At 37.5% G+C, this 17254-nt stretch overlaps 1 protein-coding gene across 1 annotated transcript in view; it reads left to right on the top strand.

Moving 5' to 3' along the window:
- TMC1 (transmembrane channel like 1) overlaps window positions 1-7250 on the top strand; it is a 72036-nt gene extending 64786 nt beyond the window's left edge. The window contains exons 19-22 of the mRNA XM_071448651.1: window positions 1180-1305; window positions 2877-2955; window positions 3050-3185; window positions 3924-7250. Coding sequence (XP_071304752.1) covers window positions 1180-1305; window positions 2877-2955; window positions 3050-3185; window positions 3924-4189 — 607 coding nt within the window. The 3' untranslated portion in view covers window positions 4190-7250. The remainder of the gene's footprint in view (window positions 1-1179; window positions 1306-2876; window positions 2956-3049; window positions 3186-3923) is intronic.
- The last annotated feature ends 10004 nt before the right edge of the window (window positions 7251-17254 follow it).

Raw genomic sequence — 17254 nt, 5'->3', positions numbered from 1 at the left:
AAAAAATACTGTTAGAGCATTCCTCTACATTTAAAAACCAAAACATTTTCCTGATGGTAACTCAGAGTCCCATCCTTTTTGAAATTTGTGAATCATTCAGGGTTTAGTTTTGGTTTGTTTTTTTTTTTTTTAATTATAGTCAATTCATTAAAGCAACATACACAATTCAACAAAGACCTGTCAGGAGTAGGGAAGAAAGGACAGAATCAGCAACAGCACCACAGAAAAAGCTTTGTGCATGCTGAAGAGCATGAGGAGAGCAGAGGATGGAATTTCTCATCTACTATGAGTGTGCAAATAAAGAGAAAGAAGAGAAGAATTTTACCTGCAAAATTTTTATATTAATTGAAAGAATGTAAACATTGAGAATGAGTTTAGAAAAAGACCCATTTGTAAGAAATTCTTTACCAGACTGAAAAGCAGTGACAGAAAACTTCAATGACTGGACAATCACATGGCAATTTGGTGACAATTCCTACAACTAAGTAAAATTACTAATTAGAATTGATACACAGAGACCCATTCTACCAGTCTTGTTCAGGTTAAAAATTACAAACTTCTGTGCCCCGAGGCATAGAAAAAGGCAAAATAAACAGAAAGGGATTTTCAGAACATCTATTGATACACTTCAGAAGGAAAATCATCTAAGGAGAAAATGATAAATAAGCTGGAACAATTACATATGAAGGTAACTAGATTCCTACAACAACAGCAAAAATATCCTGAAACACAGCCACTGACTTGTGTAGCATTGGTCACACATCAAAGATGAGAAGAACTGGGTGGAACAAAAAATAATTGCTGACCACTTTTTGCTTGTCAAACATAAAAAACAGGATTTGATTTTTTTCCCCCATGTCTTCATAGAGCACAAATAATGCTTTGTTTGTTGGTTGCTGGTATGGAGTTCATAACACATACACTGATTCACTGAGAAATAATTTGGGTGGCAACCTGGCAAAATCTATTAGCATACAATAAGAATTTTGGTGTCTTTTTTCCCCCATAGAATATATAAATACTACTTTAAACAACATTCCCTCCAGAGTGTAAAGTTTTAAATAATGTTAACATACCTTATATTATCCTTTTTCCAGGTTTGATGCGACTTGATTAGCTTATATATTCATGGTTGCCATAATAATTGTATGTGATATTGTCAACTTTTCTGTTTAATAGTGGGAAGACTAGAATGTTTGAAGTCATATCAGAAACTCTGGAGCACGACTTTCCTTCCTGGTTTGGGAAGGTATTTGGTTATGCCTCTAACCCTGGACTTATCCTACCCTTTATATTGCTGATGGTGTACGTACAGAATATTAACTCAATGCTTGCTGTATCTAAGGCCTGATAAGTTTCTTTCACTCTGAATCATCACTGCTTGAATATCTAAGAAATGCAGCGCTAATTGTGCAGTGATGAGAGACTTGAACAATTCATGAGTTTTTTCTTTGAACATACTTAATACGCATTTGCAGAAGCGTTGATATCTCTTTTTTGTTCAATGGCTTTCTTTTTTGTTTAGTTATGCTTTTAAAAAATGTTGTTCCTGCCACAAAAGATAGAAAACTATTAAAATGCAAAAGGCCATAGGGAATTTGTAATGCTGTGACATTGATCATCTTGTCCAGAATGCACAACAGCACATTGTAAATCCTTAGCAAGTTCGATAGAAATATGAACATCATGGAGGAAAGTTATTCTCAGTAACTTTCAGTGAACCTGATCTTCAGTGCCTTTAACTGATAAACACTATACTCTATATTATTGGGACAGGGACGTGAGACAGAGTTTCGGAGACTGTGAAACAAGGCTAGTAGAGGTTTTTGTAACTCAGTAATTGGTAAAGAAGAATGGCCCTGGAATATTTGCTCTTGGAGATTTTATTGAGTCCTATTTTATCATGACATTTTAACTTGCTTCATAGGGTTATTATATCCGGTATTTAGCATACTGCTGAACTAAAATTTAATTCTATGCAAAGATACACTGGGATTTAACTTTGCATTGCAGAACTGCAAGTAAATGTAGACATTACAGAGCACAATATAAATTACAAAAGGATTTTATATGAGCAATATAAAATATTGAGACGAAATTTTGCCAAGGTTTTCTTGATGCCATATTCTATTTTAACCCTTAGCTGTAAAGGGTAAGGACACTAAAAATAAACAGAAGAAAAAAAAAAGAAAGAGGAAAAATACAAGACAAAATCAGGCAAAGCAGAGGAAACAGCATGTGTTGATTAATTATTTACTCCTTATGTCAATTAAAGACTTCATAGCAGATGTTTTCTTATTAAATCAGGACAGTGAAAACTACTAATTTCATAAAGTTGTCACAATAGTAATTCTATACGCTGAAAAATGAAAATATTATGTTTTTTCTTAGTAGAAGAAGGAAGTAATAACTGGAAAAAACCAAAAGGAATGTGATTTTGGTTGTTTTCTTGACAGTATTTCCGATTGTTTACTATATTTGTTAAGGAGTTTTCATAAATATGATTTACTCATTTTTAAGGTATGTCATGAGACTTAGTTAACTTTTGTAAGTTATTCTATAGAAGTAATTTCAGAGTTAAGCACTACTTAATGAAACATGTTTCTTAAATACTATAAGATTGAATGTAGAATATTAATGGATAGAATAATTTCTTTCATCTTCCCCCCTGAAATAACAGTGCCTTCTGAAGAAGGAATAATGTAAGGAAGCACATTGTTCATTATAGTTCAAAATACTAGTACTGATTAAGCACAAAAAAGGAGAAAAAGATACCACCCTTATATTATCACAACTGTAATGGTTGCTAAAGGAATATTCTGAGTCTTTCTAATTAAATCATTGTCTAACAAGAAACTATTATTTTTTAAATTTAGCCTGAGCATTTATTATCTCAACGCAACATCCAAATCCTACAAGGAAGCTAACTTGGAACTTAAAAAGAAGTTACAAAGTGTAAGAATAGAGAATTACTGATTTTTTGTATTTTACTAAATACTAGAGAGACTTTGGGGTCACTGAAAAATGCCATCTCTCTCCCTGTCATTAGCAAGCAGAAGAAAATAAAAGAAGAAATAAACAAAAGGCACAAAAATCAAATGAACAAGAGGAAAATCCATTTGAGACAGAACCACCACCGGCAAAGCCTAAAGGAGACAAGCAAGATGAGTCCACTCCAAACAAAGGTAAGAATTGGTCTGAATGTCTCTATTAGCCTATTTATTTCTTTGGCTTGTTTAAGAAATACTGCAACATTATTCCATACCTAGCAACATTAAAGTAAAAAGCTGAACTATATTAAACTGAAAGTCACAACCCTGCTGAAAAAAGCCTGGTCTAAGCTCCAGTGATCCTTCTTATCTATCACACACCAGTCAAAGTCTACATCTTCTAGCCTTCTGTGGCATTTTGTCGATGCAGAGCTATGCAGGAAAGTATTTATCACCAGTGCCAGGTTCACCTGGAGAAGGTGTAGTAAGAACACATTAAGCAACTCTTATCAGAAAGCCTGGCTGGCGCAGGTGGGTGTCAAGTCTGTCCTGAGGGATTTTGCTCACTGTTTCCTTTCCCTCATCATGCACACATGCCCTACAGCCACTAAACAGCCTCAAGCCTAGGAAAGAAGCCCAGGTGAGAGATGATTGTCTTTGGAAGAGCCATGCATAATAACTGCCTTCATTGATAGATGATATCTAAGTGCATTTTGACAAACTGCCCACATACCCACATGGGAGCCTTGCAGAAAAAATGGATGGAAAATACAGCACAAAGGTTATGAAGGAGCATTAGCCCAGGTTTGGGTAGGGGAGCCCCAGATTTTCTACTGCAATCTAGGATAGTCAGGCAGCTGCTGGATTTCCCTGTCAGGGAGCTTCGGATTTTGCATGATCATTTGTTAATTCTGTCCTCCAAACACATTTCAGACAGCAAGAAAGGACAGGATGGCAATGGATCAAAGACGGGCCAGCCACAAGAAGCCAGCTCATCTCAGACTCTCCAGCATCCTGGCCCTGTCCTGAATGGCCACTATCCTCCACAGAGCCGAGGAGGAAACCTTCCTCCACCATCCATAGCTGTGACAAGGCCACCAGGGCCCAGAAGGCCTGGAATGCCAGGCTATCCACCTGGAAATCCATGCCTCCCAGGGATGCAGCCAGGAATGCCTAGGGGCCCTCCCATGTACAGATAAGGAGCCTTAAGAATATATTCTTAAGAAGACACTGAAGAATAGAAGTGTGGTCATAAACCCTCCTGTAAGAGCAGAACCTTGCTATGTTTGTCATAAATCTTCATGTGCATAGAAGAAACCCATGTGCTTCAGTTTTCTGCAGCATGGGAGCATCAGAAGAAAACGTGGCATATATCTTGCATTTGAAGGCATTGTGAAAATGTGTTGTCTGTATCAATAAATTGCTAAAATTACAGATTTTTTTGGGGATACTTGTTAGAATAGTGGAAAACAATTTGTATTCAGCTGACTTTTTTTAAAAGCTTGAAATTTTGTCCCTGTTATCTTTATCTTTTCCTAAGAAGAGCATTTCACTGAAAGCACAGCTTTGTATAAAGCCTATGAGAGTCAGGTAAACCTTGCATGCATCTTGTCCTCTGCAGTTCAAATATGCTTAGCCAAAGATTTCAGATTGTACATGGAGAAACTAGGACCAAAACTAGGGAAATCTGCATGATTCCATCTAAAGTCTCTGTAAAAGGGTTAAAAAAGAAAAAGAAAAGCAGTGGTTCACCTGTAACTATGAAGAAAATTTAACTCCTATTACACTACCACTTTCAGCTACTAATAGTTTTATCACGTTCTTGAAGACTAGAAATACATTTTAAAAATCAAAGTGGTAAAGGAGTATCTCCTGTGCTAGAAAAGATATTTGGGAAATAGAGATAAAACAATTAATGAGTAATTTCTCCTAAATACCCTAGTAGTATAGAGAAACGTAACATTATATAAAAGTATGTACTGCATAATCTTCTCTGTGAATTTATGACTGGATGCCTGTATTGGTCTCTAAGTAGTCTGAAGTGGAACAGGTTATTTTCCTGACAGGTCTTGTGGAAGCACAGGATAGATATAAGCCCAGGGGCAAGTTGATGTTACATAATTCAATAAGATAGGTTGATTTTTTTTATTCTGATCTTATTTCTTTTTTCAGAACATTGGTCTTAATAATTATTTTAAGACTCACAAGCTTAATAGAAACAAAATTAATCAACTTACTGTCTTCCAAAAAAATACATGTAATTCCTTTGAGGGCCTTCTGTAAAACAGAGATTCATTTAGTGTAGTAGAAAAATCTCAACCATATCCTTGTACAAAACAAGTTTGTGACATCGCAAAACAACCTCCATCTAATGAAATTGTGGATTTAAAAAAAAAAAGAGGCTTACAAAACCCCTCAGCATAGTCTGTGTATCCCCATAAACCACAGTGAGCCAACCTCCAGCTACAGCAGTCTTTAAATCAATTGCCAGAGCTTGGAAGGATTAAACAAAGGAAAGTTCAGTTTATACTTGGCTGTTGTATTGCTTCCATGAGCAGATACTAGATGTATCTGCAGCTGAGGTGCTGTGAGTCTTACATTTTAAGTCAGAGAGAGTACAGATAAGTGCAGTGTAAGTTGTTTCACCTTTCTTCTCATCTATGAACTTCAGACTCATGGAACAAGTATAGCAATTCAAACTGTTTATTAACTGGTAATTTTTCTAATAGGATTTGTTTTTAAACTGCATATGTCTCTAGCCCAGAAACAAAATGTTGCCAGTTTTCTTACTGAAACTAAACATGAAACCCAGTATGGCAATGCTTTCATGCTTTTAACAAGCTTTCTCCTAATGATCTTTTTCCTATCAGTTGGGCTTGATCTATCTTGAAATATCGATTTACACAGACATTTTAGTTCATTGTTTGTTAGCATTTCATAATAAGAAAACTCTGGATATTCCTCAGAAAATACATGATTTTTAATAGAAAAGTTGAAGAAATTGAGTTTAAAGATATGTTAGAGCTTGGGGAGTTTTTCAAGAGGTGTTGGAGTAAATTAGACTTGTAAGAACCATGCAGTCTGGTTCCCTAAAATGTAGAGGGATGTTTATATCCCATCTAGAGACCTTAATAATGATTCCTTGCTCTGTCAGGAGTGAAAATTTTCTGAGGATGCTGAAGACTTTCTCCTTGTTAGTGGTTTTAGTATTTCATTCGGTGGGGTTTCTTTTCATTGTGAATGGAAGAGAGACACAGCAAAGAATCTCCAGCTGAAATTGTTCTGGGGAGCTTTCTGTTAGATCTGTATGCTGTACTGATTTTTAACAATCAATGTGTTCTCATAAAATACATGTATATGCAGAGCATGTAATAGCCAATGTGAATAACAATAGCAAAGCTAGATGTTGTTCTGTGATTGAAAATGAGATATTTATTTTTATTCTTTGGTACTTAAAAGTAAAGGTATTTCATCACTCTATTTTATGACACTTTTATTTTTCAGTACAACATGGAAATGTAGATAATGTTAGGATGCAAAACACTACCAGTATCATATTTGGGTGTAAACATTCTCTGTGGAGTATTTGCTTGTACTTACATTATTAGAAGCATAAAAAGCTGAAAGATATTTGGCAATAATAATAATTCAATGTAGAAACAAATATAATCTCCCTGGGTGTCTGGGAAACAGCAGAATGTACTGATCTGCACTTCAAATGTCTGACTATTTTATTCTGCTTAGTATGAAAATTTAAAGAAAAGAGCTAATATATGACATCAGAATATTTTGCTTTCTTTTGAGATGTAACATCTCAGTTGCAGTGCATAGTCATAGAAAGTTATGAATCACATCTGGTGGTGTGTTAGTAAAATAATAATGAAGAATAGTATTACACACTTTGAGGATTGTTTTAGTCATTGACTTTGTGTTGAAATGTTTTGTGCATTTTTACATAATAGCCTCCACTCTTAATATCACAGGTATGTAAATTTTCAAAATTATTGTTGATTTAGTTTGGAAAATACAAAAGGAAAGAGAATTTCCAATACCTGTGGTTGATTTTCCACTTTGATCCATTCTTATATGTGTACATTGTATTCTGCACAACTAACAATATGTTTGGTAAATAATGTTCACTACTTAGCATTTGACTCCTTTGTCTGTGTCCTTGCCAGCTCTCCATTGTTGTGGAGAGCTTTTAATATTTCACATTCTTAATCCATTGTGAAGAACTTAATAAAAAAAATAGACCAAGAACATTTTTTCTGTCTCTTTCTTGGAAATAGATAAGAAAAAAATCCTTTTTGTAATTTGCTGTCAATAATAGTTACAACTAGTTTTCTCAAAATATTGCATCAGTTACATTATAGCAGTTATATTATAAGAGTTATATCCATAATTCTTAGAGCCAATAGTTGTAAATCAATACCAATTTTACCCATAAAAATTATAATTTTAAAGTATTGAACTTTCCAACTACAAAATGGTACACACAGCTATCTCAAGTGATTGATCTACAAACTAAAAGCTATTATCATGCAATGAGCTATCCAAAAGAGAGAGAAGTGGCTAACAGAAGACTGGGACAATTAGGTTACATAACTGATAGGGAATGACTCTTGGATTTTTAAACATATATAAGCAAAAATTTTTTTTTAAGATCTGGAAAAATTAGTTCAAGAAAGATAAAAAGCAATATGTAATAATAATTATAGGAAACAAACTATTCTAAAATAATTTTGTAAGTTCTCAAAGTATGAAGGCCAGTTCTTGAGCAAAACACAAATAACCTCTGGAAAGATATCAATCTAAACCATAACTTATGTAAAGAAACAATCTGATCCCTACAGTGTGAAAATATGTAGCAATATTTCACTGAAATTAGCATGGGATTAATTTCTTGCTAGCTGAAAGTAAATGTAATATTTCAAAACTTTTTTTTATTAAATCACCTGAGAACTGCTCTGCAGAGAGAGCCATGGGTCCAGATATTTTGGATAAAAGATAGTTTTAGAAAGTCTGCAAGTCATACTCACTTGTTTAAAGGAACCATATTTAATACACTAAAAATATTTTCCCCAAAAGCTGGTAAGCCTGGTGAGCTGGTTGTTAGGATCTGAGTAGTGAGAGATGCCTTTGCCCGAATTAAAGTGCAAATAAGACCATACATTGAAATAAAGAATATCAGAGAATAATAGAATGAGCTGAGAATATGGATTTTATTTAACTCTAAATGTGAGGTAGAGACATAAAAATTTATAGAAGAGAAGTCATGTGTGTAGAGATGGGTAGAGAGAAAGACAGAGAGATCAAGCTGAAGATACTCAGCACCCACGGATCCAGGGGCTGGTTCTTCTGTTCTTCGAATCCCACTGGCTCTTCTTCACCCTTGGCTTCCCAGTTGTGGGTATCCAAAAACTGTTCTGCTGGGGATTTTTCACCTTTTTACATTCCAGTATCTGGAATTCGAGTATCTGTGGGGTAGTAGCAGATGCTGTTCCATAACTTGGTGTGGTATGTATATGAGAGTTGCTCCCTTTCCCACAGTTTGCCACACTGGGAATTTTTGTTCACATATGTTAGTCATAATGTGATAACCTGATTTCACCTCCCCAGGCCTGGAATTAGTACCTCCCTGTCATAATTTTTTGTCTCAAGTTCTTGCTGTGGTGGTTTATCTTATGGCACACTCCTTCTGTGGCCTTGACAGTTTTTTTGAGACATGCAACTGTGTTTTTAAAGTCCTTAATGTGTAAATACCTAGGACTGAGAGACTCTAAAATCTGTCATACAATTTTTAAGGCATGTTCTGATTGCCAGCGCCAACATTCTGCCACGTCCTGGTATCTCTAATGACCACAAAAAACAATGATGCTGAAGGATCATAATCAGATCTGTTCCAGATTAAAAATAGAAAGAGGTTGTTTTTTTTTTTTTTAACAAGCAGTTTCTTATTGTCTATATTGGCCTACCATGTGAAAGCAGACTGACAGTTTTGTCTGTGCCACTGCTGCTCTTGTGTGCTTCATGCAGATGGGAATTCTCAGTTTAAACTGTGCTCTCTAATATTTGCCAGAATAAGCTCCTTGGCACTTGGTGTTTCCTATCCTCAAATGAACTTTGCTGCACAGTGGAAAGCAAATATTCTGTCATTTCCAGAAACAGAGGAAAGTGGCACAACATGTATTGGAAGTGAGATTCTCTGGGGCATGCTGACAATTTGCTATAAATAACAGCTTTCAGAGAATTTTAGTGCCCACTATCTGCCTTATAATATGATGCTGCTTTTATCACCAGGCAAGACTAGGAGTAAATCTATCTATCTATCTATCTATCTATCTATCTATCCTATCATCCACCACTGATGTCCTAAGTTCCAAAGCATGTTATGTGTTGAAATCTGGTTTCCTCTTCTGCTTCAGTATTGCCTCCCAGGGGCAATGAAAAACCTATGATTAAAGCACATTGTCCAGGCAGCTCCCTGTTGCCTGGAATCAAAAGAAAAGCTTTCCAAACAATATTAAAGTGGTAATAACATAATGAGCAGCTCTTTAATGAAAGCTTTCAAGTGCACAAAACATAGCTGTGTATGCACAAGCACTTTATTGGATTTCCACACTTTTAGTCAATTTAATTCATTAGTACATCTAGCAGGTACATCGAATAGAAGACTGGTTGTCCTGGTAACTTAACCCACCCTTGGACCTGCCCTATTGGAAAGACTCTGAGGGGTTCCTCATGCCATCTTTTGTTATGTCTCCTAAATGCTGGTTCAAACCTGGGTGCCCTTGTTAGAAATTCTTTTCTTGAAAATAAGACTAAACAGAATTTCAAGAAGATGGCATAAATGTGTGAGAAAGGGTAATCTCTAAAGTGTAAGAAAGTGTTAAAAACTATACAGCTATATATATAAAAATCTAAAAAGGTACAAATAGATAAAAAATTTATAAAAAGCAAAAAATCTTTAGGCATCATCTTCTCTACCCCAGACATTCCCTCCACATCAGGATGCTGATGACAGTGGGAATCCTGGTCAACAACCTGTGGGCCCTCATCTTCTAAACATTGCCTCACATCAAGGAGGACTTAAATCTCCGAGCTGTCTCCTGCATGTTCATCCAATGGGACATGCCAGTATGGAGACACCTTGGCTTTGGATTCCCTGTGAACCAGGCTTTTAGCAATACTTCCATGGAAGGTTGCAGCAGGATCATTGAAGAGCAGACAGATACTGATGAGAAGAGGGAAGTGACTTTCTTTCCCTTTTCTGTGCAGCATTGTGGTGGTGGCTGTAGCTCCATTTTCCTAGTGGCAAGCTGGTCCAGCTATGTCCCATGACCCAATCTGACCCAGCAGAATCGGGATTTGACTTTTTCCTGATTTTTTCCTGAGCTGCCATGCTTGCTTGAGAGGCTTGCCACCTGCAGCTGCTGCTCCTTTATGCCCCATATCTGGGACAGAAAAGGCACAGCATATTTGTATATCCTCACAGTTTATGAACATAGCCATACTCTTTCTATGAAACCAGCAATCCCTGTGTGCTAGGCATGCATATTTCACTGGGGGCACTGTGCTGGGATGGTTATACCATGGCTGAGGCAGGAGGATAGTTCCTGTATTTAACCACTGCTGTTGAAAGCACAGACCAGCCAGACAGTCTTTTTCTGGCTTCTTTCACACATGGACTCCATAATTTGATTCCTCTTCTGATGTACAGAGAGAAATCCCAGTACTCTTCCTTTTGCTTTTAATCAAGTCAGAGGCTAAAATGATATTTGCTTACTTAATGTATGGGTTTACCTCATTATTCTATACTCAGGTCCATATGCAATTTTGCAGAATACCACCAGAATGTCGCTAGTTGTATGTATGGATTTTTAGGCCTTTATCTGAGTGAACCCAGGCTGGCTATGTTTACTTTTAAAGATTATATGGTATCCCTGACAGGACTAAGGCTTTCTAAAAGGCACTCATTAACTCTTTCAATCACACCTTTACCTTGAAGGAGCCTCTCACCTCAATTAATTTTGATTGGTAAAATGCTTTCTATATTTTTATATTCCAGAGTGTTTGAAATAGGAAATAGTTTGTCTCAGTAGTTCCCCAGTTTTAACTGAAGAAAGACAAATACATCACATTTTTCTTGTCAGTACATGAACTTGATGAAAAATGTCCCTCAATTCTTCCTTGTCTCTCTCTCTCTCCTGAAATCTTGCTCTTTGCCTTTCTTCCTTGCTAACTGTAGACATCATTTTTAGTTCAGTTTCTACCCTATTCATTCTATCACTTAAAAATAGAGATAAAAGAGATCATAGTCCAGCATTTACATTCATTGACTGCAAAAGAACACCTGATGTCCTCACTTTGTTAATTGCTGAATTTAAGTTGAATGTAACTTATTAAAAAAGTCATCTGCCTAGCCAATTCTTTATTTCTAACATTTTGTATTGTGAAATTTACTGACGACATCATGTCCTGAACTACATGGGAACATTTTGAGGTAGCTTAGATGTTTTTTGGTTTGTGAGGCTCCCACTACAAAGCTGCTCTAATTCGAACTAGGAGCTACTAAGTGAGAATCTAAGTGTGTGAGTACCTAACCATTTGTTTCACACTGATGTGGGCCATGAGATATAAATTAATCTATTACTTGTATGCATAATAAAAAAATGGTTTTAAAGCTTACAGTGATGTAAAAAGTGGGTTTTTTTCTCTTTGTCTTCCACTTGCCTCATAAGAAAACTAAAAAATAAAATTACATTTACCTTTGGTCTTCTCGCCAGTAGAGGTCAGAATAACATAAGATAATTCCCACCATCTGTGTGAGTAATTGCCTTAGGAAAGAATGTTGCTGTTCGTTTTGGGTTTGTTCTGTTCTCCCCCATTGTCATGCTGTAAGGTCCTGCCCTGGTTCAGTTAAATGTCAATCTCCAAACCCCTCCCCAGTTACCATGGTTGCAGTATGTATCCTTTTAGTTCTCCACCCTCGGTTGCCTGCCTGTCACTTGGCACCCCTGCCTCTTTTTCCAGAAACTTCTGGCCAGGGTGTTGGGTGATTGGCTCAGGGACTGGGGCCCCTCCCTTAGTTATCTATGATTGGTTTTGCCATTGTGTCAATCTTCAATGTATCCTTCCCTTCTCGCTCCTGATTTGTTACCACCCTCCCCTCCCACTTTCCTTATAACCCGAAGTTTTCCCCGCTTTGGGGCTCTCAGCCTCGGGATTTGTTGGGGGTGTTTGGTCCCTCTGGGGCCCAATAAACCCAATTGCACCGAGAGACTGAGAGATGCTTCTTCTTTCTCCTGTGGGTTGGAGTTTCAGTGGCCAACGTCCACAAGGCAGTTCCTTGCCTTAGGCGTGGTACCTGACCACGAGTTGGGGAAGTGCCCCATTGGCTGGAGACGGGCTGGTCACCTAGCCTGGGCGTGCTCTACCGGCCACACCGCTCCAAAAGAATAAATCCTTTCTATTTGATCCCATAAAAGTTGACAGAATTGATCTGAATCTACTAGTTTCAGATCAATTGGGAATTTGTGGAAGGGCCAGAAGTCTGCTGATAGGATGTTTCAACTGATGCCAGTGGTACATTTGCTGTTCTGTGGCTATCTAAAAGAAATAAAAAAATTAATAGTTCATCTGACAGAGTGCATGGAAAAATTCAGGGGGAGCAACCCCGTCCAATATTAATGTGTTTTTTAGAGATAATAACTGGTACTGTAACTGCTTAAAAATCAGTATTTTGATTTCTGCTTTTAAATCAACATTGCTGAGTCATGTAATCTGATCTATAGGTACTTTTCAAACCAAATTAGTCCATCTATTTTCTCACTTTAAATATGACAAAATGTGATGCTTGTTCAAAAAGATAGATTTAAATATTATATACAGAAGAGGCAAACATACAGAAGATAGATTTAAACATTATATACAGAAAAGGCAAACTCCAAACTCATCAAAGGAAACTTTAATTTCACAATCTTCTATTTGGTCAAAAAAATAATGTCCTGTGTCTTACATGTCTTGTTTAAAATAACTAAGTATAGATTAAGTACTGATTTTCATTTCCCTGGATAAATGCATAAATGTGTAGTAACATTCAGATAAGTCTTATGGAGGATAATTTGGGAAACATTTTTGCAGAGCAAAGGTGTTTGGATAAACTGCAAACTGTAGCTCCTTCAACAAAGGTAGCAAACATCTCTGCAAAGAATTCATATCATGGCTGAAACCCCACAGGAGTGAGAACTTACATGCAAAGATATGATTGAAGAAAAATCCACAGCCTTTATAAACTGTGACAGAATAGGGCAGAGGGATTGTCCTGCCCCACACGAACTGTCCATGGAGGTAAATACAACACTGTTTTAAAAAGCTGAGACATCCCTTTCAAGAGGTATATGAAGGCACATATCCCTTCATTTTTCACATCATGAGTGAAAAAGTTCAAGGATACTTCAGACTTCACATTTCCATTCTCTAACACACAAAAAAATATAGAAATGCAGAAAGGATTCTGTTCTCAACTCAATCTAAGGTAGAACAGTCAGGTGCTATGCACAACAATGGTATATCCAATTCCCACTTTGTTTCTTAGTTGACTACAACAAATAAATTTACATCAGGAAACAATACTCCCTCCAGGCAATTTCCCCACCAGAACAAGCCCAAGTAACCTAGGCTATAGCTGCCACTATGCAGTGTGGAGTAAATCTGTTTTGTCTGTTGTAAGTCACAAGAAAACTAAAATGGTATGGGAATCTTGCAGCAAGAAATTAAGAAAACATATTCCAGCAAAGTGTGAATATAAAACAGCATCATCACAGAATTCCAGGATCACAGAATCACATGAACAGTTCAGGTTGGAAGGGACCACTGTGGATCATCTGGGCCAATCTCCCTGCTCAAACAGGGTCATCCCAGTGCACATGGCACAGGATTGTGTCCAGACAGTTCTTAAATAATCTTCCTCCAGTGAGGGAGACTCCACAGCATCTCTGGGCAATCTATTCCCCTGCATGGTCACTCATGTAGTAAAGAAGTTTTTCCTATTCAGGTGGAACTTCTTGTGCATCAGTTTCTGCCCATTGCCCCTTGCCCTACTGCTCAGCTCCACCAAGAAGAGCCTGGCTCCATCCTCTTGGCATCCTCTCTGCAGATACTTACATTGATAAGGCCCCTCTCAGTTCTCTCTTCTTGAGGCTGAACAGGGCCAGCTCCCTCAGCCTTTCCTCATGAGAGAGATGCTTTGGTCCCTTAACCATCTTTGTACCCCTCCCCTGGACCCATTCCCAGAGCTCCATGTCCCTGTTGTGCTGAGGAGGCCAGAACTGGACACAGCACTCCAGATGAGCCTCAGCAGGGCCAAGCAGAGGGGCAGGGTCACCTCCCTTGAGCTGCTGGCAGTGCTCTTCCTGAAGCACCCCAGGACACCACTGGCCTTCCTGGCCACACAGAGACACTGCTGGCTCAGGGACAACTTGTCCACCAGGATCCCCAGGTCCTTTTCCACAGAGCAGCTCTCCAGCAGGTCAGCCCCAGGCTGTGCGGGTGCATGGAGTGGTTTCTCCCCACGTGCAGGATCCTGCATTTGCCCTTGCTGAATGTCAGAAGGTTCCTCTCTGCCCATCTCTCCTGCCTGTTGAGGACCCTCTGAAGGGATGCACAGAACTTGGGTGTCAGCCATTCCTCCCAGCTCAATCAGTGAACTTGCAGAGGAGGCATCTGTCCCTTCATTGAAGACATTGATACTGGGCCCAATATTGAACTTTGATCACAGGCCTCCAACTCTTCCCTGTGCCACTGATTACCAGCCTTTGACATCTACCATTCAGCCAGTTCTCTATCCATTTCATTTTCATCATCAGGATAATTTTTTTCACAGCATCCTTGCTAGAAATATTTTACTACTTATTTAGAATAATCTGTCTGTACTCTTTTATGATGTGCCAAAGATACATAGCAGAATCACACACCTTGCTTTTCAAGTGATAGTATAATCTCTGTACCTTTGATGAGCTTTGGATAAGTTCCAGCAAGGCCACTTGAATCTGCTCTTTCAGTTTGGCTTCTCTTGCTAGGGCTAGTCTATAAACACATGACCATCCAAAGTGACTCAGCCAAGACTTCTCTGTTAGATGGTTAAGGAAGGATACTTTTCCTGTATCCGCTCCACCTAGCTGAGAGATACAACCGAGGGTCAGTACCCACAAAACAGGCATATAACTTCCACTTCCATGGCTTATATTCTGAATGACAGAGTAAAATTTTTCTTTTTCTACCTTGTCTGAAGTTTCTGTGAACACATCTTTCCACTAACAAAACTACTCTGGTACCCATATATCTGCTACACTATTGCTAGACGTGTTTAAAACTTGATTGTTTCAAGTGCTAAAAGCCAGGCTACTCAATACATGCCTAAACTATACAAGGAGTAACCAACTCAGTTTCAGGCTGAAATCCTGTGAGCTGCAAGCTTTGCAGACCACAGTGTGAACTGTCAGGGTAGGGCTCCCACTTTTCTGTCTTAAGGTCCTGGTGGCAAATGGATTTTGTTGTGCAGGACTCCAGTGTCAAATCTCTTACCTCAGATTTTTTCCACCGTCTTTTGTCTCTCCAGATTTTTCCCACTGTCTTTTGCCTCTCCAGAAAATGTCACTATAGGAAACTGCTCTGTAGATCGCACTTTCTCCTTTTCTCCTGTTTCACTAAAAGAAAAGCATCTCTGCCAGAGATAGACTCCAGAACCCGGAGATGATAGGGGCTGTTCTCTGAAAATGCAGGAAACTTGCTGCTTACCTGTGTGCTATGTGTAGTTGCCTATTCAGGTTTGCAATTGTTATCTTGGTGCTTAGCTCACAAGGTTTTTCAGATTTTTTTCAATGTTTTTAAAATGCTCACTTGGATATTGAGAGCTCGGGGTACCTCCTGAAAATGTTTGCAGACAGCAAGGATGTATTACAGGTAGCATTTATGCTATTTTGTCAGTCTTCTAAGTGTGTTCTAGGAGAGATTGCCACAAAGAGTAAAAAAAAAAAAAAAATTAAAAAATAACCAGTTTTTACTGTAACTCTGCATATAATTTATATGGGATTGTGACATAAAATGTATTATTTACTTGCAGGCAGATTATGAAATAAATAATATTTCAACCCTAGGTTAAAATGGAATCCTTTCTTGTTCTGCAGTACTTAATTCATGTGTTTCTTATTGCACTGACAGACAAGGCAAGTTAAAGTGCCATCATGTCCTTGAGGCTAGGAATAGTTCCTTTAAATAAATCCTTCTGCAGGTACTCTTTTGACAGATTATTTTTCTTCATCTATATATTTTTTGGTTGCTATTGTTGAGGAAGTGTTTCCATTATGTTATGGCAAAGGACAAATGTATCTACCACAAAGAGGAAATAAGGCCCATCTGTCACAAATGTCATAGCAGCAGAAACAGGTTTCACAGATGTTAAAAAAATTTCTTGAAATCCACATTAATAACTGCATTAAAGATTGAGCTGATTGAGTTGAACATGCTACATATTAGTAGGTTATCTGTGGATGATACTTCTCCTTTTTGCATCTATTTAATTAGTATTGGCAAGAAAGGAGAAAGTATATCTATTTAATTAGTATTGGCAAGAAAGGAGAAATATCACATAAGTTAAACTATTTGCTCTACCTTTCTGCATATGTTCACAAACAGCTTCTTGTCTTTGCTTGCTATGGAGTGTCACTGTCAATATTACTGATGCCTGCAGGCATTTCATTCATTTTTTGAACTTGCATTTTTTTAAACTTTAGTATGAATTCTCTGAATCTATTTATTAGGGCTAGTGTAAATTTTTTTTTCTCAAATCTAAGTTTTTTATATGCTGACCTCTAGTCTTCCTGGAATTGTACTTCTTAAGGAGATATATAAGGAAAAACCATAAATCTTAGGACCTGGACTTTTTAGGTAATGGTTTCAAAATATCATGGGGATAGAATGTTTAATTTACTTTTGCTTTCAAATTTTATAACTAAAAATGCATTCTTACAAATGCTAAAACTTCATAATTGACCATATTTTGCTGCCTGTTAAATAACACAAGACATTTTACTTCTACCACTGTGGTTTTCTCCATCAAATCCATACAGACAGCACAACTTGTCTCTTGACATAAAAATATATCCTCCCACTTCAGTAGGATCCTTGATTTATTTTATGTCCTCTCTTTCTGATTCCTTTTTCAAGCTTTGTTTTTTTTAAGTTTGTAAAGGTTTTGGGAGACA

Source organism: Agelaius tricolor, unplaced genomic scaffold (assembly GCF_023055355.1).
Source record: "Agelaius tricolor isolate 1412-34295 unplaced genomic scaffold, bAgeTri1.0.p SCAF_27, whole genome shotgun sequence".
NCBI lineage: Eukaryota > Metazoa > Chordata > Aves > Passeriformes > Icteridae > Agelaius > Agelaius tricolor.
The sequence above is the reverse complement of the archived record's forward strand: the minus strand, read 5'-3'. Positions and strand labels throughout refer to the sequence as shown.